This window comes from Cygnus atratus, chromosome 5 (genome assembly GCF_013377495.2).
Source record: "Cygnus atratus isolate AKBS03 ecotype Queensland, Australia chromosome 5, CAtr_DNAZoo_HiC_assembly, whole genome shotgun sequence".
Lineage (NCBI taxonomy): Eukaryota > Metazoa > Chordata > Aves > Anseriformes > Anatidae > Cygnus > Cygnus atratus.
In genome coordinates, this window is record NC_066366.1 from 42,772,407 (window position 1) to 42,796,612 (window position 24,206).

At 53.6% G+C, this 24,206-nt stretch overlaps 1 protein-coding gene across 1 annotated transcript; it reads right to left on the reverse strand.

Annotated features, from left to right (window-relative positions):
* Window positions 1–8,572: 8,572 nt before the first annotated feature.
* On the reverse strand, window positions 8,573–23,797 carry ISM2 (isthmin 2). Its single transcript, XM_050711137.1, has 5 exons — window positions 23,660–23,797; window positions 11,899–12,159; window positions 11,216–11,594; window positions 10,267–10,407; window positions 8,573–9,090 (listed from the first exon to the last, which is right to left on the reverse strand). Exons 1-5 carry the CDS (start codon window positions 23,795–23,797, stop codon window positions 8,573–8,575), a joined length of 1,437 nt encoding a protein of 478 aa, XP_050567094.1.
* Window positions 23,798–24,206: the final 409 nt, after the last annotated feature.

The window sequence follows — 24,206 nt, forward strand, 5'->3', positions numbered from 1 at the left end:
AAAATTGAGAAGACGAGCGCACTCGGAGTTAGCTCGAGGCAAGCCTGCCTGAATCCCCTTGTCCTTGCGGTGCTCGGTCGGCCGGCCACGCTGTGGCAGCAGCGTTCCCGTGCTGCAGGGCCCCGCTGGCGCAGCTGAGGCAGGGCGGCAGAAGGCAGGCTGCGCTAATCACCTGCTGCTGGAAGGTTAGGAAGTGGGACAGGAAGGCAGCCGAAGTGGAATTTTAATTGCCTTCCTTTCATCACAAACAGGGTTTACTTCGGGTGTCCTGCTGCTACTCTAATAGGAGACGCTTTGGCCTCAGCCAGCAGCTCACAGGCATGGGGCTCACGGGCTCGGGGTTTGCTCAGAGGCTGCCTGAGGGCTCTTCCAGCAAAACCGACAGCCGTAGGTTGTGCTGGTGCTGCACCAGCTGGCTCCCTGCCCCTCCGGCTGGCAACTGCCGTCCCCGCAGGATGTGTAGCCATGCCTTGGCTGCTGTTCTCAACACAATGTATGGGATTAAACCACGGCTGAAGGAAAGCATGCGCTCAAACATCAGGTTATGAGCTAGCACTTAGCCTGAGGCACAGTGAATTAGGATACGCTAACGCTATAACGGAGCACAGCAGCTGTAATGCCTCACAGTACTCCTGCTGTTCACTTGGTGAAGGTGATCTGAGCCTCACTTTACTGCATGCTGCTGAAAGCCTGCGTGTTCTCAGCCAAGCACCCTGCTTGTTCACCTAAAGCTGACATCTGCTGTGGCTATACAGATGCTAATGAGATGCCCTAGACCTCTGCTTTACTTGGAAGTGTAAGGAGATCCGGACACAGTTTGCAGTCTCTCAACTATCTGGGGGAGGGATGACTATGTAAGATGAGGAAGAAAAGCAAGTTCACATTCCCGTGCTCAGAGGCTCTTCAAGAATCTAACATGACATGGGCTAAGAGGGAAAGTCATGAGAATTTGAGAAAAAGTTGTTGGTTTCTTTTTGTTTAAAAAAAGAAAAAAGACATCAGAAGTAAACAGTGAATTTTTCAGTGATAAGAGGTCAGAGGTGAATGCTAAATGGCTACACAGTTATGAGGCACATGGAGATGATGAGTAAGGCATAGCCTTACAAATCAAGCAAAAGAATGTGGGGTCCCAACCAAGGGGAGTTGGTCTCTGAATTTCTAACAGCTGGTGATAGGGTGCCACTAAAAGTTTATGGGGATTCCGAACAGGAGTGGACAAATCCATGGAAGAAAAAAACAACCAAGAGCTATTAAGCAAAACGACCACCACATTTGACTCAGGACATCTCCTGGCCACCAGCTGCTTGCAACGAGGAAAACATTTCAGGAAAGTAGCAATATGCTTGTCCTTCTCTTTACTCCTTCTTTCTAGTCATCAACTGTTGACTACTGTAAGCATCTGCTGATTTAGGTGGATCTATGTTATGACCCATTTGTCCCTTGCTGGTGTGTTTTAATCATTTGTTTTTGTGAAACTTCTAAAGGAAAGTCAAGCCACAAATCAAAGAGGGTGAAATCCCCTAGTTTAGGTTGCTACTGAAACTGCTTTGAAACATCATCCCAAACCTACTTCAATACCAGTACTATAAGAACATAAGTTAAAAACCAAACAAAAACAAAACAACGGCAAAAAGTTAAAAGTAGTTGGATGTTTCCAGCATGACAAGGTCTGATGCGGTTTACCCTAGAAGACTTGGGGTAAAAAGTAACAACCAGCACACCTGTATCTTCTAAATGAAGCACAGCTTGTATCTAATTCCTGTCTTAGGTAGAGTATCTGGTCTTTATTAAGACCTGGGGCACTGCTTTATATGATATTTTTGTTAGTAAATAAGGGAAGGCCTAATAGAGTTTTAATGAAGCCAGTATGTTTCAGTATAGAAGATAATATGATTGACAAAAGTTTAAAACAATTTACACCACCACCAGTGCTGTAAAACCCTTACAAGACAAGTGTAGAATTGAAAATGTTCTTGAGCAAATGGAAAAGCGATCCAACAGAAAAGGAAAAAAAGAAGAAAAAAAAGAAAAAACGTACTTGGCCTTACTGAACTGCAAAGTTTTACACTGGTGCAGAAACAACCAGTAATATGTGTATGTGTACAAGGGGGCAATGACAGGCTTGGAAGCACATCTGTAAAAGATGTTTAGGCTGAGTGGATTATGGAGACCTTTCGAATGAGCATAAATTTAAATTGCGATGGGAGAGAACAAAAGCTGCCTGAACAGGCTGGTCTCTGTAGGTATTGTGAATAAATCTTTTCACATAGCATTAAGAAAGCTCCAAATGAGACCCTGTGGCTTTGGTTTGGAGCTCAGCACTTCAAGAAAGCTGTGACTTACCTGGAGAAAGTCCACTGCTGGGCAATGAGAATGATCTGAGGTCCAGAGGCACAGCTTCTAGGGAAAGCCTGACAGACTTGCATTTGTTTAGTCTAAAGATGAGAAGATGGGGTGGGGGGGGGGTAGGGAGGGAGGAACGTGGGGAAATAAGGAGTGCAGTGATAAAAATCTGCAAATATGTGAGAGGTAGGAGCAAATAAGGAAATAATATGCTCTCCTTGACCACTGCAGATAAGATGCAGTAGGCTTAAAATAAAGCAGGAAAGACTGCGGTTGGCTGCTAGGAAATTTATGTCTCCCTGCAAGACCAGTAAAGCTGAGGGATACGGTGGCACCTCTGTCAGTGCAGCACTTTAAGACCAGGAGTGAGTGAGACCTGTTGGTGAGGCATGATTTGCTCATGTCCCCATGGTGGGACTATGTGATTTCTGGTGGGCCCATCTAATTCCTTTTTCTGTGGTCCTCCACCCAAGGTGCAAAGATCGTGATGGCAGGGGGAGGACTTTCTCCTGGCACTTCTGAAGCCCTGAGGCGGCCCTCCCAGAGCAAGCCCCTGCAGGACAAGCCTGTGGGGCCCACTGTGGCAGGGGGATGCAGGCCGAAGGCCTGCGTGGGGCCTGGCAAAGCAGGGCTGTGGTCCCTATGGCCAAGCCCCCTTGCGGGGTGAGAGGAGTAGCTGATGTGCTTTCAGGGACCTGGAACAAAGCAGGGGATGGGCCTCACCAGCTGGGCTCCTCTCCAGCATTTCCAAGGGGCAGCTGGCCACTGCGGGGCAGGGGAAGGAGGGTGAGAAATTCCTTTCATGATTGCGAACGTGTGGGCCTATCCTCTGCAGGAAGAGAAGGAGCACATCCCAGCCCATGGACACGTTTGGCAGGGTCTCCGTGGCCTGGCTTCGCATCCCTGGGGCTGCAGCTCAGCATCTCTCGGCATGGTGTTGGTGCAGGCGGAGCAGAGGCAGCACCAGGCTGGGCACCGAGCAGGGCCCACCTCTGGGCTCAGGGGCAGAGCAAAGCCCAAGGCACCAGGTCATGCTGCAAGCTGCTTATCCACTGTTTGTGCCATGGGCAGCAAGGCAACTGCTGAAAAAATGCAGCCAATGGAATTTTTTTTTTTTTAAAAAAAAAAAAAAAAAACTCTTCAGTTTTAAGTTAGGACCCAAGGACTGTCACAAACACGTGTTGCTGTTTTCCAGCCCAAGGCCAGGCCTTGTGCACCAGGTCTGCTCCTCTCAGGTTCAAGTCAGATACCAGGGAGGTGGCACAGCTGAGCCACCTGAAGCTCTGCACCAGGCTGGCAAACCAGAACAAGACAACTCAACCCGTCAAGAAGTCTCGTGTGTAAAGCAGCGAGCAAAGATGCAGCTTGAGACTTTGCCACAGACTTGCTCTGATCTTGGGTGGCACCTGCAGCTCTGGTGCCTCTTTCCCTCACCTGCAGAACTGTGGTGGCCTTTCTTGTTTTCACATCCTTTCCCCGTGGGATTTCTATAGCACAGGGGTTTTGGAACAGGGCTCAGCATCCAGCACTGCAGGGACCTTGTCTTGAGGGATAAAGCAACAGCCATGTTACAGGCAGCAGTAACTACTGACCACCACACCAGGGGAAGAGTGACTTTGTGCTGCTTCTCCTGCAGAGCTGAGCTCAGCCCACTGCCCCCGGCTTGGGCTCCAAGCAAGTTTTGGTGCTTCAGAAAACCAGAGGGGAACTCACCGTGACGGAGGAGCCTTCTTCTAGAGGAGACATCTGCTGCTCCCAAGCAGGGGCCAGTGAAGGTGCCAGGCAGCTGTGGAGCAGAGCCATGTGCCGGAGTCCCAGATAAACCTTGTCAGATGTGCAGCCAGCACACAGCAAAGGAAGCAAGAGCAAAGGAGGGGAAACAGCTGGAAATAGCGAGAGCTTGGAAGTGGTCACAATTTATGCAGCAAATTAACAGCCACAAAAAGCTGTGATCCCTGGGAAGCTTTGCTAATCCCTCTGCTATCATTAGCTTCAGACTGTGGAGGTTGTTTGCCAAATCAGTTTTCCAGCTGGGGTGATGCTTTTTTTTTTTTTTTTTAAATCTGCTCTCATGCTCAACACCTGTTTTCAGCAGTGTGTTTGTGTAAGGTCTGAGCGTGGAATAAAACCTGACATCAGGGCTGAGGCACAAGTAGTGCACTTCCTTCTCAGCAGACCCTGATAATCTCATGGTGGGTTTCCATCCCTCTGAGCAGGGCTTCACACACCCAGTCGCTGCAGTGGCAGGCTCAGGACAGTGTCTGTTGGCTGCAGTTCTGGCAGCCCTCTTCTGCACCCCTCTGCCTCCCATTCCCAGGATGGCAGTTCCTGTCGTTGCTATTAGTTGAACTTCATCAGCACCTTACAGCTCTTCCGTGCTCATGGCACAGTAGACAAAGGCCGTGTCCCACCAACCTTTGACACCAACCAAGCCAGGAAATGGGGAAAGAGAGGTAAGTTAATAGACATGTGGAAAAGTGATGTGACTTGGTGAGTCACGCAGTAAGGTACTGGCAAGGCAAAGAAAATATTCCTCCTGCTTCTTATGCTGTGGCTTCATCTACAGGATGGGCTATACTGACCCCAGGCCTCTGGCTAGTACATGAGCTACATCTGCATCTCTCCACTGCCACTTCCAGGGTACGAAGCCTTGGGATGACCCAGGAACACAGGGAAACCAGAGGCTGCAGAAGCACAGCCCTAAGGCAAAATGCTTAAATCTGTTTGAATGAAACATGGATGTTTTGCACCAGACCCGCACACTCATGTATGTAGTGCTGCCTGCGGCTGCCAAGTTGGGAGCCCTGTTGTTTCCAAGCATCATAGACCAAACTGGCAACAGCAATCTTTATTTGCAAAAGATGTCTATAATACATTGGGTTGTTTTTTGTTTGGTTGGTTGTTATTTTTGGGGGGGGGATAGGGGAAGAGATGGATGGACAAAGCCTCTACATTCAGTTACGCACATATGCATGCACAAACACATGGTCCCTGTCCACCAGCATCACTCACCCCTGTTCTTCAGCTGCCACAATTGTCACAGACAATAAATACTGCATATAAAGGAACCACATAATATAACACCCTGGGGATGGACAAAGCTCGTGAAAAACAGGAGCTCTGAACTTTCTGCACCACCTCACAGTTCAAGAGTTGGGATTTGAATCACAGTTATGAAAGTATGTGAAGGTGTCCTGCTTTGCATCCCTCTGCTGCCATGCCTTCTTATTGGAAATGGGAGCATCAGAATGCCATCAGGTCAGGAAAATCAGATTCCTTTGAGCATTTGTGACCAACTGGAAATCGCTGTCTGCAACATTCCGAAGAGGCTGCATGCATCTCTGCTCTTCCAAGTGTGCCTGACACCATCAAATTCAAGTCAAGGAAGCAAAGTCACCAGGTTCCTTGCAATAGAGCTGTGGCCAGGGACCCACAGCATGCAGCACTCAGTGAAGTGTCATCCTGCTCAAACAAAACAAATGTTCTGGCAACATAAACTTCTGTCCTAACTGAATGACATCAGCAACACGTTTATATATAAAGTGCTTTATTGCAGTCAGAATAAAGAATTCTCTATCAAATTTTGTAGAAATTTAAAAATTATATATATATATTATATTAAAAACACAATAAATTTAGGGAAGGGAAGCTAAGAGATTCATCATTTAAATAGCAGTGAGCTGGACAGAATCTTTGATGGCATATAAAAATAAAGGCTTACTTAATGTCTACTTTTCTTATGGTGCTCCGCAAAGCCTCCTGGTGTGTAAGGTGCTTGTGTGAGGAACAACACTGCTTCTTGTTTCTCATGCTCCAGTTCATGCGTGTATCTTCCAGACCATGAGGGCAGCCAGGCAGAGTAGCCATTTGGCTTTCAAACAGATTTTAGTGGGGACTTAATGCAAGATATGTTTCTACTTGCCCTTGGACAGGAACTACATTTATTACAGAAATTATAGGTTAATTTTTGGGGGGTTAGACTGGTTGACGTCCCCAGTATTAAAAGGGGGAGGATGCAATTCCTGGGTAACAGTCCTTATTATAAGAGCACTTCCTCAGCAACCAGCCAGTCTAACGAATTGGCTGAGCTATTGAAAACCTCTTTGAAGAAAGACTATTTGCAGAGGGCCTGCTTCCATGTGTGGGTCTAGTACTGGTCACTAAGAACATACAGTTGGTTGTTTTACCAAAAAGGTCTGATGGTAAATAAACACTTTTGAGAGTCCTCTGTTGGTACTGATGATGTATGGTATGGGAGGAGATATGGAGATGCTCTGCTGGATGACAGAAGGCAACAAGCTCATCCTTCCACAGCCTCAGCCACCTGATTTGTTCACTTCCAGTACAAACACCTCTGTGTCTTCTGGTGAGCCTCCTTGCACAAGTCCCAGGCTCCCAGAACCAACCCACCATATCACTGCCAACCCTTCTTATCCACCTCCTTGTGAACTCTTTATAAGAAGCTAGGAAGCAAAAGACCACTTCGTCTAGGGAGCATGTAAGTAATGGTAGTGAATATTTACCAGGGTCTGGGTCACCATCCATGCCTGTTTGGTTCTATCTTCCTTCTTGTTTTTTTACATAATACTTGTCATTTTTGATTGCATGCGTTTTGGAAAAGGGGCTGTACCTGCTTATGTTTTGATAGTATCCATAACTGAGTTCGGTGGATACAAGTATGGAATAATAGCTAAACAAGAGTAGTTCAGCAATAACTTCATTAATACTTTTGTTGTACTAGTAATGAAGTCCTACATACTGATGACCATAGATGCAATATTCTATTAGTAACCAAAGCAAAAGGATCAACGGATACTCAATGTATATAAGATAGTCCTAGAAAGATTGCCCAAGGAGCTCCCTATGAATGCTCACTCGTGCTGGAGAAGGCTCCTGAAATAAGAACAGAATTAGCACAGGACAGTAAACCCAAGGCCATCTGAACCTACACAGACACTTTTTGGTCTAACAGTGTTCTGCACAAAAGGCGTGGAATAAACAACTGCCTTTGTTGAAATCTCTAGTCTAGAAATGACTCCATTCATTTGCTTGACTTACTCTTTTATTTCCTGATTCATAAAACTTGCTAAATGAAAGTAGTGAACAGCTTCAGCCATGTTCAACTACCGAATGTCCAGAGATAAAGGTGCTCAGCCCCATTTCTCTGTGGGAAGTTTGGGAGCTTGAGAGCTCCCCAAAATAGGATAGGAGAAACTGCCAAGGACCTATGAAAAGCTGGAAAAAAAACAGGCAACACCAAAGTGGCAACGGAGAGTGTCACAGTCTGTAGACACCGTGTATTGATATTAACCATTGTGTTTCTTCCTCATTTGGAGCCACGTTTGCTTGCCTGGCAAGCCTGGAGAGCAGCAGGATGTGACCAGGACTTGCTTTCTCTGGGCTGCCTCTTGTGGAGGGTTTGGGCAAACAGCATGGAGAAGGATGAAAGGTGAGCAGCAGACTAGAAAGGGGGCAATGCTGGGTGCTCCCAGTGGTGACTTGTCCCCATTTGCCATGGGGAACTTGGCTCAGTGATTTTTGCTCCTCTCCAGCAATGGCATGAGCGGTGGCTTGGCTGCTGTGGGAGGAAAATGTAGGACTTTCTGCTGAGCCATATTACAGTTGCTCCCAAGCACTGAAACCTGCTGGGGAGCTGAGGTGCAGAGCAGAGCTGGCGATGGGACTTGTACAAGTCCTGCCACCCTGCCTGCCTGAGCACTGAGGCAGAGGGGCTACAATGTGGACCTGTGGTGTTTCCCCATGACGATCTCCTTCTGAGGTCCACATCTTTCAAGCTTTGGCAATGAGTGCTCTCTTTCACAGCTAAAACCACAGAGGCAAGGTGATCTTGCCATGGAAGCCCGCGCAGCCATCCTTTTGCCCTGCATACTCCCAAGCCCTACTCGTGAGCAGGCCCTTTCCCTTTTCCCCTGACACTGGCCACCACCTCCTGCCCCCATCTCTGCGCTGCCCACAAGTGAGTAGTGGTGGGGGAACCTGCCCCAGGTGGCACGGCAGGGGTGACACAGTGACACTCCTGCACCCTCACAAATTGAGACGAGACCCTGCTCCATGCAGCCCCACAAGGAGCCCGCCAGCAGGGCTGGGGCTCGGAAAGGATGCACGAGGGATGGCTCCAGCCCTCGCAGCATGGGCCAGGGCAGGACCTGTCGGCAGCCGGGTGCACGGTGGCCCCGTGGCCTCGTGTCTCCTCCCAGCATGGCTGTGGCTAGTACTCCTTGGCCTCCTGCAGCTGAGAGAGGTACTCTTCCTCGGCCGGGTTGTCAGCACACCGCTGCCCGTTGTTGGGCGGCCGCACGGCGTGGTACCGGCTCCAGTCGCCCTTGCAGAGGATCCAGGGCAGCATGTCCACCTTGTAGTGCAGCTCTGGGGAGAACTCAGTGCTGATGAGGTTGGGGACGCCAGCGCCCTTGCCCCGGGTGATGAGGCGGGTGTGCTCGTCATAGCAGCAGTGCTGGGCCGCCAGCGTCGTGCTGTCCAGCGACAGCATGGAGCGCAGGCAGAAGCGCGCCGTCGGCTTGTAGATGTCCAGGCGCTCCTTGGGGCCGCTGGCATCCCGCCAGCGGAAGCTCTTGCCCTGCCGCTCGTCCCGCAGGTTGACGGCGCTGTAAACGGCCTCCAGCGGGTAGGAGCAGGGGCAGCTGGGCAGGTCCGTCAGCACCTTGCTGAGGTACTTGGTGAGGAAATCGCTCTTGCAGTTCAACCACTTCTCGCAGCTGTCCACGTCTGGGGGAGAGGCAGTGAGAGGGTGAGGGCATGAGCACGCCTCTTTGCCCCACCACCGCTTGCCCACAGCCTTGCCAGTCCCACCAGGAGAGCCCTCAAACCCTTGGCAGAGCCACCAAGCTCCCTTGGAGGGGAAGGACAGCAGCATCCCACCATGAGGCAGCTGCAGGAGTGTGGGCCACAGGCTGGCTTCAACCAGTGTGCCATGGAGTAGGACTGTGTCCACCACATCCTAGCAGGCTGTGGGAGTCACTGGGTGTCCCAGCATTGCTGCCTTCTAGCACCAGCCTGCACACGGCAGTGACAGGACTGAGGTTTGGACACCGGATGCAGAAGCCCTTGGCACTGCCCTGCCTACCAGCTGCATGTCCCCACAGGGTTTTGCGTGAAAGCACCCAGGCCCTGGTGTGAGGATGAGGCAGAGGCTGACCTGAGTTGAACAGCTCCGTGGTGTTGTCACTTCTGAAAGGAGTCTCCTCTGTGGGGAAGACCATTTCCCCCTCTGCTCCTTGAGAGGGAAAAAAAAGGAAAAAAAAAAAAAAAAAAGGAAAGCAAAGAGATGGACTGAATATCATGTTTCCTTCCAAAGGGCACCTCTCCCTCCACTGCTTTGGTGACACGGCCCTGTGCCTGCAAGGAGGGTCCATGAGGAAGACACGCAGGACAGACTGGGCCAAGAGGGCCCAGGCCCAGGGCTTATGCAAATCCCAGCGGATGGAGCTGGCTTTCTGTAAGCCTCGGGACTAGATTTCAAACTCCCTGTGAGAGAGGTGCAAGGAGCTGCATGTGGAGCTGGGCTCCAGCTCCACTATCCCTGGGCTTCACACAACTGCCTGTGGAGTGATGAGGCCCCACCAGAGCTTCTTCCTAGAAACAAGCACCCACATTAACCCAGAGCATATCCAGCTCAACTAGCTCTTGAACCATGAGCAACACCCTGGAGAAGAAGGACTTGGTACTTGAAACCTGGGCCTGTGCACAACATTTTTGGGAACAAGGGTCCTCTGGCTGACCTGTTTGCCATGAATGTCCCTGCCCTGGGCACAGCCCACTCCCCGTGCCCCTCTCCCTCCCCATGGTGCCCCAAGCCCAGCTGCAGCAGCAGGGGAACAAACCCGTGCTGGGGTGGGACAATGCCCCAAGGGTGCTCAAGCACCGGGGTGGCCGGGGGCTCACCAGGGCAGCGCAGCAGGTCACAGGTTCTTGACTCTGTTGCTGTGCAGGCATAGCCACAGGACCGGGTCCTCTTCTGGTTGCCGCTGCCACAGGTGACGCTGCAAGGGGACCATGGGCTCCACTCCTCCTCATCTTCATAGTCTGCACATGGCATGGGACAGGCAGAGAGGGATGAACCTTGCAGAAAGCCTCGACAGGAAGGGAGCCAGCAGCCACCCCAGACATCCCCCAGCTCTGTCCTGCCCCCAAGATGCCATTTACACAGGGCTACCCGGAGGTGTCTGGCCACATGGTGCCAAGGGCCAACCCTTCCCTTGCTGGCAGCCCCCAGGCAAAGGCTCGCATTCTTACAGCCTTGCGCATGGCCGTAGTGACCCAGCTGGGCACCACTGCCCATTCCCGTCCTCACCAGACCTGCCCGACACACCAGCCACAAAACTGCCGAAAAACGCTGTCTGGTTACACACTCATGGATGGGAAGCTCCAGGAGGAGTTGTGCTGTGCTCCCCTGGCCTGCCACCCTGCTGGTACCCACATCTAACCTCTGCAGTACCTCTCCTGGGAGATGCTCAGGCCTGCAGCAGAGGTTTCTGGCTCTGGTGTCACCTCAGAGAACTGTTACAAGGGCAGCAGCACTTGCAGCTAAACATTTGCACCATATTTCTAGTCTGAACCTGTATGCTGGAGCCCACGCTTTGTCTGATGACACACAAGGGAAACTCCTGCTGTGAAGCTGGTGTGCCAGGCTGCTGGCAACCCCAGCCAGGTGCTGCCCATGCTCCCTGGTGTCCCTGCTTATTTTCTAACAGGAGCTGAGCACAAGTACACATTGGTCCTTGGTGCAAGGGTGCTCATCCTACAGTGAGATAGGGCTGCAGTCAGGCCAGGCAGGGGAGGACAGTGGTGGTTTGCAGGCCAGGTGCTGCTGCTCATGCTTGAGAGGACTCACCGTAATTATATTTTTCCTTAAAGATCCAGTTCTTCTGCCCAGGCCACCGCTGATCCCAGTCACCTCCTACTCCACTGAGCATGGACTCCTCCTCCTCATAGTCTGCTGTTGTGTAATCTTCCTCCTCCTCTTCCTCCTCTTCTTCCTCATCCTCCTCTTCCTCCTCCTCCCTGTCCCCTACATCCAGATTGTCATCCTCTTCCTCCTCCTCCTCCTCCTCTTCTTCCTCAGTGGGGTCAGTGTATTCCCAGAAAAGAGGCCAGAAGAGGTCCTTGTGGGACAGCCACTCAGAGGATGTCAAGGACCAGTCATTGCTCGTCTCCTTCAACAAGTCCATCTCCATCTCAGCCTGAGGATCGTCCACTACTTCAATGGTCACCTGGAAGCCAGACACAAGGCAGAGCAGTGAGACAACGGCCTGGCCACAGGATGTCCCCTGGCACAGGGACCGCCTGTGCTCTGACTCCACGAACACAAGCACAAGAGGTCATCTCATCTGGAGGGGCTGAGCAGGGGCAAAGTGGGAGGCGCTGTTTGTGGCAGCTCAGCATGCTGACCTGGGGGTCTGGTGGTCACCCAAACAGCAGAGCCACAGAAACAGACCCTGCTTTCAAAAGTTTTCCTGTCAGGGAATCAAATCAGGCTGGAGAGCCCAACCCATCCCGCCCAGCCCCGCTCCCCACCTGGATGTTGGGGTTCTGGGCACTCAGGTCGACGTTGGCCAGCCCGGGCAAGCTCTGCAGGTCCAGCACGAAGGGCAGGCTCTCCTCCTGGCCAGCACCGCTGGGCTGGGGCACCGCCGGGCTCCTCGCTGCCTGCTGAGCCGCCCCACGGCGCCGGTGCCGCCGTGGTCCTGCCTGCCCGCTCCGCCGCAGGCCCCGCGCCTTGCCCAACGGTGGCAGCTCCTCATCCCTGGCGGCATGGGGGTCGGACGAGGCAGAGACCTGCAGAGGGAAGAGGCTGTGAGGCGGCTGCCGAGCGAAGGGGGATCTGGCAGGGACCCTTGGCTACGAACGGCTGGGCTGGCCTCATGTCCCTACGTCCCTCACCTCCATGCTGGCACAGAAGGGCGTGAGTCAGAGGGATGGAAACCGGAGATGGGAACAACTGGCAAAGCCCCCCGTGGCACGGGTGTCTCTAGGAAGGCCCCTGGGGCCCTGTGGCTCCACACGGGGCACAGAGGTGCCTGAAGCCCCGGCATCTCCGCCAGCAGCGTCTATTTCTGGCTGCCCAGCTGAAACCCCCTTTTGTTCCCAAGCTCTCGCCCTCTGCACCAGCCAAGACGAGAGCGGCGAGATTAACGAAGAGAGCGGCATGCCCCTCCCCACGGGGGATGTGGGGAGGCATTTCTACCTGCAATTAGAGCCAGATGGTTTGGGGAAGGACTCTCCTCCCTTTCATCCTGATCACTGGAGCACTTCAAAGGCAGCTGGAGCCCGGCCAGGCTCTCATGAGCACACACAGCCTGTCCCCAGCCTTGTGCCCGCACATCAAAGCCTGCGCCCCCCTGTCCCTGGGGGAGGGAAAAGAGCAGCAGGGACACTGCTGGTCCCTTGGCTGCTGACCAGAGCAGGCTGGATGCAGGGCAGAGCCTGTGACAGACTTCACCAGATGGGCCCTGAGGAGAGAGGGCTGCGGGAAGCAGGGAGGTTGTGCCACCCGCCCGGGAGGAGCCTTCGGGGCTCCCTCCTCTCATCCAGCACCGCAGGGTGCAAGGCAAATGGGGCAGAGACAGAGCCCTCTGCCCTCCTGTCCATGTGTTTTTGGGGAACAACTCATGGGAAGGATACTTGGCTCTGCCCCAGCTCCTTGCCATCTCTCCTCTTGTGTCAGGCCCTCCGTCACCCTACAGTGGGGCATGCTGCGGTAGGACACCCCAAACCTTCCCCGTGCTGCTCCTGGCCACAGCACAGAGCTGCGCCTCCTCAGGGAGAGAAGCATCCCGATGCAGGCCCTTCCAGGGACACAGGGGGACAGCTGGCCATGTCCTGGGTGTGCTCGGTGAGCACTGGCCACAGGGCACTGCTCGCTGGCACTGGGTTTGCTCCCAGCTGCGTGTGCCTAACGCAGCCCCTGTGCAAGCACGGCCAACAGCACACTCAGCCAACAGACACCGGTGCGTAGTTTGCAACGAGCTTAATGGGGCTGGGTAAGTTCATTTCACAGATGACCCAAATTTAATACACATGGAAACTGCGGTCTCCTCTAGCAATGAGATCTGAGCTCACCCAAGGACGTCACAGTGACCGAGCCAGGAACAGACTCCAAGTCTCCAAACTTACCCTCAGTGCCTAATTCAGATTTTACGCCCAAACAAGCTCAAGAAATTCAGAGTGCTGTTCCCACAGGGAAAATGTAAAACTGCCACAGGGGAACTGGCTGTGAGAGCGTTACCGAGCGGGCAGAGCTCCCTTTGCTCCCAGATCCTCTGGCCCCCATGGGTGACCCCCACTGAGCTGCACCCCTGGCAAGGAGCAATTTGTTCTCCATTTTGCTTCCAGCAGCCCCCAAGCCTGCCTCCAGCTCCTCCACAAAGAGCTTCCTGGCCCCACAGCTGCTGAAGGGCTGCCACCACCCGCGCGGGCTCTGCTGTGCAGGGTGTCACGGGAGTAACTCCTTCGGTGACAGTCACTGCACCATGTATCCAACCTTTCCCTCATCCCAACACGTGCATCGCTCTGAGGCTTTGCTGGGTTAAAAGTTGGCCCTACATCAGAAGATGTCCCTCCTGACCAAGGTCTCTGCCCTAGCTGATCAAGCTGTGGATTTTAGCCAGGTCTTGCGCAGCCCAGTGCGCCTCCATCCTGCTGCGTGGGTGCATCTTCCCCGTGCCACTGCGGGGCTCCTATCAGGGCCACGGGCAGCTGTCCTCGAGGGTTGCAGCCCCCCACGACACCCACCCTCTCCTCAGCCCTGCCCAAGCAACAGCTGGATAAGGCTGTCAGGTCTGGAGCTGAGCTATTATGGTGCATTAGCTCACAAAAAATAAGAGCTTGCCTGTCTGGAGTGAAAGTGATCTTAAGGCTCTGTTGAGGCTTTGCATGGGGTTTGTGTGCATGAGGTCACACACAGCTTCTCCCCTCTGGGCCAAACCTGGCCATCAGTAAACCACTGCACGTTCAGCAGCTCCCCTCTCCTTCCACCACCAGGAAAGCACATTTGCCACCTTACACCAGAAGCAGAGAGCACGTTGCCTGGAGCCCTTCCCGAATAGTCCAGGCTCTCCCGCATGTAGGGCCACCTAAACACTTCAGGGCACAAACTCAGCAAAGATGTTAGGAAGTGGAAGGAACTCATCAGCAATTTACCCGGTGCCAGGCCTGTTTTGTACATGAAAGGGGTAAAGAGGTGTATGGAAAAGGTATAGGGCAAGGCCACGCATCTTTTCTACAGAGACTAAAGGCTGATATTTTCCCATTTCTAGTCTGAACACCTCTATTAAAGTTGCTTGGAAATCTGAAGATGACAAAGAGAATAGCTGCAAAACCATTCCAAGGGATGGAGAGATTTTTCCAGTGAAAGACTTGTCCAATTCAATTTGTTTGTCAGGTTAAAAAGATAAAGCGATGACTTGATTTCCTGGTTCTTTAAGGAAATAATCCATCAGGCACCAGGGACTCTTTAATCTAGAACAGAAACGCATAATAGGAACCAACATTTGTGAGTCAAAGCCAGACAAATTCAACTGAAAAATAAGGACCATGCTTTTAGCACTGTAGGTGACTAACCACAGGAACAAGCTAACAAGGAAAGTGGCAATATCTCTTGTGGAGACAGTCCAACACAAGGTATGATCTCAACACATATGTACAGCATCTGTGCTGTGGAAGAAACTTGGAGATCTGATTATTTCCTCTGGTCTTAAAATATGCAACTTGGCTATAAACTTCTCTGAGACTCTGAACTAAGCCTGTGTTAAGAAACCACAAGAATGACATTCACACACCGCAGCTCTGACATAAAAATGATTAGAGATGTGAGATCTCAGACCCTACAGCACTTTAAAACCTGAAAGCGTCAACAGATCAGTCCCTGTGCTGGGCTGTCCTATGACAACCAGGGACACAACTTTGCTGCCACCAATAATCGCCGATACTTGTTCTCCCCACGTGTTCTTCAGCATCTCTGTAGGCACTGAAAGCTGCCAGCGCTCAGCACGTTAACCCACTGGCAGCGCTCTTTGCAGCTCCACACATCGCCGAGCAGAGCTGCTCTTCGTTACAGGGCTAAGCCCAAGCCAAGCACGCGTGAATCAGCTCTCTGGGGAGCAAAGCATCGCCGCAGACTGTGCATCGCTTCCACCCACATCTATCCTGAGCCAATTAGCAGGAACATAAACTCGTTTACCTTGAAACCTGTGCACATGGGAGTCAAATCGGAGGCAATGTCCAGGTTGTGCTTTGGGCTCGTTAACACTGCAGTGAAGAAAATGACATATTTGCTAAAGGCTGGTGTTGCACTGTGGGCTATAATTATAAGGAATGTGGTTTTTTCTTGCTTAATCATTACTGCTTGTATTGTTTCTTTTGAATGGCTTTACTGAAACAAGAACCCGACCAGAAGTATTTATCATTTCCTGAACAGAGCTGAGTCTACACAAGTGTCTTCCTTGTGTGCACAGGGGTGCAGGCTGATGGATTCAGAGGGAAGCCCATCCTGGCTGCAGCAGCTCCCAGGCTTCAGTCAGGGCATCTGTAGAAAGGCTCAGAACAGCTTTTGCCGGCCGGAGTGGGTGAAAGGGGATGTTATTACAGTACTAACTAGTAACACAGACACAGATTTGACACAGACACAGACACAGACACAGATTTCTAGGTTGGAAGAGACCTCAAGATCATCGAGTCCAACCTCCGACCTAACACTAAGTACTCCACTAAACCATATCGCTAAGCTCTACATCTAAACGTCTTTTAAAGACCTCCAGGGATGGCGACTCCACCACCTCCCTGGGCAGCCCGTTCCAATGCTTAATAACCCTTTCGGTAAAGAAGTACTTCCTAACATCCAACCTAAAACTCCCCTGTCGCAACTTTCGCCCATTCCCCCTCGTCCTGTCACCAGGCACGTGGGAGAACAGACCAACCCCCACCTCGCTACAGCCTCCTTTAAGGTAACTGTAGAGAGCGATAAGGTCGCCCCTGAGCCTCCTCTTCTCCAGGCTGAACAAGCCCAGCTCCCTCAGCCGCTCCTCGTAAGACTTGTTCTCCAGACCCCTCACCAGCTTGGTCGCCCTTCTCTGGACTCGCTCGAGCACGTCCATGTCCTTCCTGTAGCGAGGGGCCCAAAACTGAACACAGTACTCGAGGTGCAGCCTCACCAGAGCCGAGTACAGGGGGACAATCACTTCCCTAGACCTGCTGGCCACACTGCTTCTTATACAGGCCAGGATGCTGTTGGCCTTCTTGGCCACCTGAGCACACTGCTGGCTCATATTCAGCCGACTATCAACCAATACTCCCAGGTCCTTCTCGGCCAGGCAGTTTTCCAACCACTCATCTCCCAGCCTGTAGCTCTGCTTGGGGTTGTTGCGCCCCAGGTGCAGGACCCGGCACTTGGCCTTGTTGAACTTCATCCAGTTGACCTCAGCCCATCGCTCCAGCCTATCCAGATCCTCCTGCAGAGCCTTCGTTCCCTCGAGCAGATCGACACACGCACCTAACTTGGTGTCATCTGCAAACTTACTGAGGGTGCACTGGACGCCCTCATCCAGATCATCGATAAAGATATTAAAGAGGACCAGCCCCAGTACCGAGCCCTGGGGGACACCACTTGTGACCAGCCTCCAACCAGATTTGACTCCATTCACCACAACTCTCTGGGCCCGGCTATCCAGCCAGTTTCTAACCCAGCGAAGCGTACGCCAGTCCAAGCCCCGAGCAGCCAGTTTCTTGAGGAGAATGTTGTGGGGAACGGTGTCAAAAGCCTTACTGAGGTCAAGGTAAACCACATCCACAGCCCTTCCCTCATCCACCAAGCGCGTCACTTTGTCATAGAAGGAGATCAGGTTCGTCAAGCAGGACCTGCCTTTCATAAACCCATGCTGACTGGAGACCTAACGCTGTTAGGTCTCCTTAAAATAAAGGAAAAGTCTAACATTTAACAGTGGGGTCATCAACAGGAACAAATTCAGTGTGCCACTCCGTCCCTGCAATGTAAGGCAGTGGACACCTCCAGCTCCTCCTCTTCTTCTGCCCCAGGTGACAGACACCGCTGCCAGCAAAGGGCTGTGGTGCAGGTAAAGCACAGGACCGGCATCTCCCTGCTGCTCCCCTCACTCATCCACCAACTCACACAAGTTCTTTCTTTTTTGTTTGTTTTTGTTTTGTTTGTATTTTTTAAATAAAGACACGAGCAGCTCCGGTCACGTTTTGGGAGAGCTCTGCAAGTGCTTGTGGAATAGATAAGCCACTTGGTTACCGTTCTGCTGTGGGCAGATCCTGTTTATGACAGTAGGAGCTGGCAGCAAACTGTGGGCTGTGCGGATCATTGTTACGCCCCCACGTTTATAGTTTTCACGCAGTTATCAAAATACTTCAGATCATGAGGAAACACTCTCATCTAAATGGCCGCAACCCAATCGTCCCCAGCAGGGAGCTGCAGGAGGCAGCATCAAAGGCTTCCTCGTGTCTCTCAGTTATTTTCACGATTGTGACAGCTGCAATCTCAAAACTCTTTCCAAGCTCTGGGACCGTGCTGTCTCGGAGGCACAGCCAGCCCCGGCGTGGAAGACACCACAGCATGGAGAACCAACAGCACGCAGCACTGCGAGGAGCAGGGACACAGCGTGGTTGTGTGCAAGGCCCAGATCAGGGCGGGCAGGGTGCCCTCAGCGCTCCTCACCACACGTCCACAGCCGCACGGCCCGGACCCTTGCAGCAGGCTCTTCTGCGGGCACCTGGACCTGAAACGTGCCCACAGTGGCCTCAGCCAATTTCCCAGGCCTCTTGTGACATGAAGAAGACAAGTAGGAGCCTGGTGGCTTTTCAGCTCCTGTGGCATACTCAGGGATGCCCCTGAGGAAGGTCCCCGTAAAAGCTACCACAGCTCAGCTTCTCCTGAGGGAATCTCAGGAGGGATGCAAACAAACCACACCACATTGCAGGACGTCTAGTCGGCACTGCTGAGGTGTCCCAGCACGGCACCTGGCTTTCCTCGCTCCGGGACACGGTGCCCAAGGGCTGGAGCTGCTGCGACACAGTGCGGCGGTGGGTGTGGGACCAGGGCCCCCATGGAGACCAGGCAGAGGGGGGGACAGACACACAGCCTCTGGTGCTCTCAGGCAAAGCCCCTTGCTCAGGCACATGTTTTCTGTTAACATAGTTGAGCTGTAATATGCGTAAGCTCTTAATGCATCTGACTGAGTTGCCGTTAACTTGTTCCAGCTCTAAAACCCATGTGCTCCAGTAACCATTAACTTGTTCCAGCTAATGATATACATTTGTCAGCCTGCACACCGCAGCCCTCCAACTGCTCCAGCTGCTGCCTCCGCCACCACCGCAGCCTGGGCAAAGCCGTGAAACCAAAACCCCCCAAACGCAGCGAAGCCAGTGCCCCCGGTGCCTCCCTCCCCCCAGCCAATGCGCCATGGTTCCTGCCAAGCTGCCTGGGTTTCTTTTCCCCAAAGAGAGAAATTGGAGGAACCAGCTCAAAGCCAGCCACCCGCTGCAAGGGGAGACCCCAGCCATCACCCTGCTTCATCCCCAAACCCACTGGCGCTTGTCCCAAAGTGCGCACCACCACGGGGCAGGATGGAGGAGCACCTGTAGGGCAGCATCCCCCTGCCAGGATCCCATTACGCCCTTCGTCATGCAATGAAGGCTGCCCAGCTTGGGACGTGTTTGCAGCCCAGACCGGGCCAGCCAGCAGCTTCTAGTCCCCAGTGAGACAACCCTACCACAGTGGCCAGGCTGCGTGCAGCTGGGTCCCGGCCTCGTGTCCATCCAGCGGAGACCAGCGGAAGGTGGCAATAACCGGGAGGAATTTACTGCATTTTGTTCCCTTTGAAGCTGTGTCCTTCCCCTGGAGACTAAAGCAATCCACAGCCAGTGCCCTTCACACCAAAGCCACCTGGGACTCCCAGGCAGGTGGGTCACTGTCCTCTTGGCATCTTCATCTCTTAAATACCGAACAGCTTCTCAGATAAGCCCCAAACAGCTTCCCAAATGAGCCCCAGGAGTCCCAATGCACAAGGAAGGCACAAAAACTGAGCAGCTCTGAAACACCGTGCAGCCTGATGGTTACGGCTGGCCATGTCAAAGCATCCGATAGCCTAATGAAGGTTCCCTGCAAAAAATGTTCTATTAATAAAAAAGTCCTTGCATTTTTACAAGCTTCTGTCTGAAACGGAAACAGTTTTACACAGAATCACTGCTGCCATCTCTTCCCTGCTTCTTGGCCATGAGCTCCAGCATTTTCAATGAGAACTGAGGCTGTGTCTGATGCGTGCTCAGGAGGACCGAGTGGCATGATGCACCTTGCTGTCATGCCTGCAGGCTTCCCTATGGGAAGTGTCCGGGTGTCTGGCCTGGGAATTATCCTCAGTGGAAGAATATTTATCAATACCATGGGAAGCAGAAGGCTCTGTTTCCCACTCCCTGCCCAAGACACTGACACGAGCACAGGAGCTGTTACTCCCTGGCGCACGCACCACGCTGCCTCGCTTCTGTTTGCAGCTGGGCTTGAAGGGACCGTGGCTGAGGCACAATCTCCCACCTTATCTGTCTTTAAGGAGAAGGTCTGCAAGAGCCCGACACCCTTCCCCTATCCTGGCTGGTGCTCAGCCCCGGTTTCAGCTGCTGGGGAGCTTTTGGCCACTGCTGACTGGGAGCAAAAGAAAGGGGAGTGCTGCCCAAGGGGTGCCTGGCTGACTGGGAACGGCTGCTCCAGCTGGGAAGCCAGAGGGCCGGGCAATGCCCTGTGGAGCGATTTCTGCCTAATCCCTTCCCTTACATGTGCCTTTTACAGGAGCCCCTTTGATTCCCACAATGGGACCGCAGCAGACCCATGTGTGCGGTGAAGGGGGAAGGAGCCCCCTCGTTGAGTAGCTTCCCTACACCCGCTCCCCATTGTTTGTGCTCCTGACTCAGCCCCAGGGCGGGAGGGTTTTCAACTGTGTTGACTAAGATAATTTGGCACTTCTCAAAAGGAAATTTGCTACAAAGGGTAAAGTACCTCCCCGCGCACAAAGAGGCCCTTTCAGAGCGGAAGGATGCTTCAGTGCACGTTTTATACCCGCAAATCCGACCTCCGCCAAGGACAAAGCCAGGGACAAGAACGCTTAATTGCTGAAGAAATGAAAAGGTAAAAAGCACATCCGCAGGCAGAGCGACTCTGCTACTGACCCAGCCGCACCGCACGGCCCGGGGGCTCCCCGGCCCAGCAGCCCCCCGTGGCCTCCCCGGCACTTGGTTTTTTAAACTTTATTCCCTTTGCCACTCTCACTGCCCGTGCGACCGGTGAATGGTAAGTGCTGTTCTCCCTTCCTTAATTCTCACGGGCCAGGCGCCAGTCCCGCCAGGTGCTGCGGCCAAACGCAGCCCTCACGCAAAGCCTGGCGTTTCTTTTGTTGCCGTCCCTTACCTCCTATCCCGGCAGCCGGCTTGCAGCCTCAGACCAGGGGAACCCCAACAGCAAGCCCTGGCCTGGATTTCCACCTTGCAGCCCCTCAGCAGCATGGGGGACAGCTGGCAGCCCCCGGCGAGCCCAGCAGAGCCAGGTTTGGCACTGCGGCACGGTGTCACTGCTGGGACGCTCGCTACCAGGACCAGCACCGCTGCTGTCACTGTTACTGGTATTTCTGTGCACAGCTATTTAAGTGGGTGTATCTGAATGCAGTTTTAATCCCTTCCAGTGCTTGCCTTTCTGGTGTGCTAGAGCATCACTTATTTTGTATTTACCGGAAGAGCATGAAAACTGGTTTGTATCATCAGAAAGAAGCCAAACATCTATTAGCAATGCTGAAAGCCAATATTTTGAAATCCAGGGAGTTTATCGAAACATATTTTGTATTTAAACCCCCTGACTTCATAAATAAAAAAAGCATTAAGCAATGTGAAGAGCTGTCCCTTGTCACACAGGGGACACAAGCTTTTCCAAGCACTGCTATCCTGCTCTGAAGAGCCGCTGGCCTGTGTCACCGCCTGGACCTGCTGCACTTCTGTCCAAGTCAGTGAGGGATGCATCTGGCCTGCAAAAGTACTTCTGAAAGCCCTGCTGTACACTCATCTGCTTCTTTGGAGCCCCTGTAACCTTCTGAAATGCAGTCAAGAAGCCTCACAATTAATAGATGTCTTCTCTCGTTAGAATTTCAGTCATAGTTTGGGGAGAAAGTATTCAACTTTCAGCTGTCTTTTCAACCGCCAAAGAGACTGAAGAAATAAAAAATACTTTTCTACATCTGCTGCTTGTGCTGGACTCGGGTAATTAGGGCAAAGCTTTTCTGCACAGTATCACAGCAGAGGAAATGCAAATGCAAGTGCTTGGTCCTTTTGTAAAGGCTGGAAGTGGCAGATCCTTACCGAAGTACAGCACTTTGGGACATAGCCACAAGGCCATCACCCACAGACAAAGCATGCTTCCCTCCATCCTTCCAGCAATTAGAAGACTTTCTAACTCAAAAAGTTGATAACCTTAATGTTTTTAATTTTTCTCAATTGTTTTAGTATGGAAGGGCAACTGCGAGGCTCAGTACAGCTTATAAAAAAATCCCATTAAAGTTTAAACGGGAAAATTTTTTGCTTTAAATAAAGATGCTAAATTAGAGTAAGTCAATGTTAGGTAATTGTTTAATAGTTTTGATCGTCTATCTGCTCTGCGCCATCACTTCTTTGCTTCCCCAGGCCCCCTTCACTCTGCCCACATCTGCAGGGCATTACCCATAATGTAACCAATACTCCAGATGTGGTTGCCCTGCTGCCATAGAGACAGGACCTATCAGCTTTGCAACATGAACCATCTGTGCATATGACCCAAAATCACTCCGGCTTTTTTTCTAACCACCATACTGCTGCGCTTGTGCTGCCCGCTTGGCTACTCCAAATTCGTCCCCACATGCACCAGAAACAGAGGATTTCCTCCCAAAACGTGGCCAATGCATGCGATGATGCCTACTGCTTTCTGCCCACTGTGTGAGCCAAATGCCCCGAGCACGGAGGGGTGCAAGGGGTGCATGGCATGAGGAGGAACGGAGCAGTGACAGACCCTGGGAGGAGTCCTCCCTCTCCCCGTCCTCCTTGTTCCTCGGCTGAACCGCCGCCCTCCAGCCTGTGCCTACAAACTCGTTTGATGTTTGTATTTCTGCAGGAAGCGCAGGTCCTGGGGACAGAGGCTCTGCTGTGTACGTACCGATGTGATCTTTGGCCCGCCGCACAACGCTCCCCATTCAGAACCATTTACAAACTGGTACTGAGAGCAGCTCTCCCTTCTTTCCACGCTGCTGCAGATGTCAGATAAACACCAGCCTGAGGCAGCCCTGCCCCGGGGACCTGCACAACTCCGTAACGTGCTGGTTGTCCCTGCCCTTTGCTCATGGCCCCTTCTGCAACGTGGCCACGATCATTTTGTAGATTTCACACGTACATCCCTACTCTCTGCAGCCAAACAGCCTGAGCACGTTCAGCCTGGCATTTCCCTGGTGGTGACTACACTTAAGCTTGAAGTTTCACAAGAAGCACCGACGTGTCCTTACCAGTGCTATGGCATGCAACATCCCCAGCGGTCCTGCATGCATCCGCTCGGTCCCCACACCAGTCGGGACCACAGCAGGCTCAGCTGGCGGCACTCGGCAGGATGCAGCCCGTGCCCCCTCCTGCTCGCTCTCAGGCTCCCCGTGCCGCAGATGCGTTTTCACACTTGTTGCTTTCGTGCCATGCTGTCAGGACCGCAGTGCGCCCGGCGGGAGCTGCCTGCATCGCTCCCTGGGGATCAGCACCGTGGTTCAATGCAGTAGGGTACGTCCCCAGCGCTCTGCGCTGCAGACCAAACCTGCAGCTCCGCGCACCTCTGCGCATCACCGGCAAGAGCCGAGCCGCTCTCACTTAGCCATATAGCGAGTGCCACTTTTCCGAGCCAGCCCTTTCACCCCTTCCAGCGGTTGCATTCCTAAGGGGGCATTTCGAGCACAGCCCTGCCTCCCGAGCTTTCCAGAGAAGGGCGCCAGGACGGTGCGGCTCGCCCCAACCACCCCGGGCTCTGGCGGGGCGGCCGGCCCGGGGGGACCGAGGGGGCAGCGGGATGGCGGCGGGACCTGCTCCGGGCCCGGCCAGGCTGAGCTCCGCCGCCTCTTACTCCCGCGGAGCGGCTCCGAGCCCCGGCAAGCCGCAAGCCCCGTCAGCCCCGGGCTCCCCTCCCGCGGCCCCGTGCGGCCGGGAGCGGGCTGTGCCCCGCGGCGAGCCCAGGTGAGAGCCCGGAGGGACCCCCCCGCCCCCCCCGGCGCCGCCGCCTCACCTCGGCCAGCTTGGAGCTTCTCTCCCTCGGGCTGCTGCCGCGCTGCCTCCTCACGGGCAGCCCCCTGACGGCGGCCAGGAGGGTTGTCAGGAAGACAAAGCCGAGGAGCAGCACCACTTTCCCCCTGACCAGCGGCATCCCGCCCGGCTCGGCACGGCTCGGCTCGGCACGCACCCCGCCGGGCACGGCCGGCCGCCGCCGAGGCCGTCCCTTCGCGGGAAGGGGGCAAAAGGCAGAAAATAACCCCCAAAAGAGCACGAGGTCCCGCCGGTGGGGCAGGGGCTGGGGCCCGCTCCCTCCCGCCGCTGGCCGAGCACGTTTCGGGCTCGCCTGCCGGTGCCACTGATGCTGCGGGATAACTGCAGCGCCCCGCGAGCGTGTGCGGGCGGGGGGGCCGGGGGGAGGAGAGGGCTTCGCCTCCCCACCCCCCGTGCTAATCCCGCCGGCAATCTCATTGCCTTTCCTCCTCCCCCACCGGAGTCACTCCCCGGGGCCGCCGCCGACCCCGGCCCCGCTCGAGGGGCTGCCGGCGGTGCCAGACCGCCCC

Excerpts from the sequence above, each read along its gene's own strand:
- ISM2 (XM_050711137.1), bottom strand. The coding sequence starts at position 23,797 with ATGCCGCTGGTCAGGGGGAAAGTGGTGCTGCTCCTCGGCTTTGTCTTC. Across the intron at positions 12,160-23,659 it reads GAAGCTCCAAGCTGGCCGAG|GTCTCTGCCTCGTCCGACCC; the intron begins GTGAGGCGGCGG and ends TTCCCTCTGCAG. Across the intron at positions 11,595-11,898 it reads CCCAGAACCCCAACATCCAG|GTGACCATTGAAGTAGTGGA; the intron begins GTGGGGAGCGGG and ends TCTGGCTTCCAG.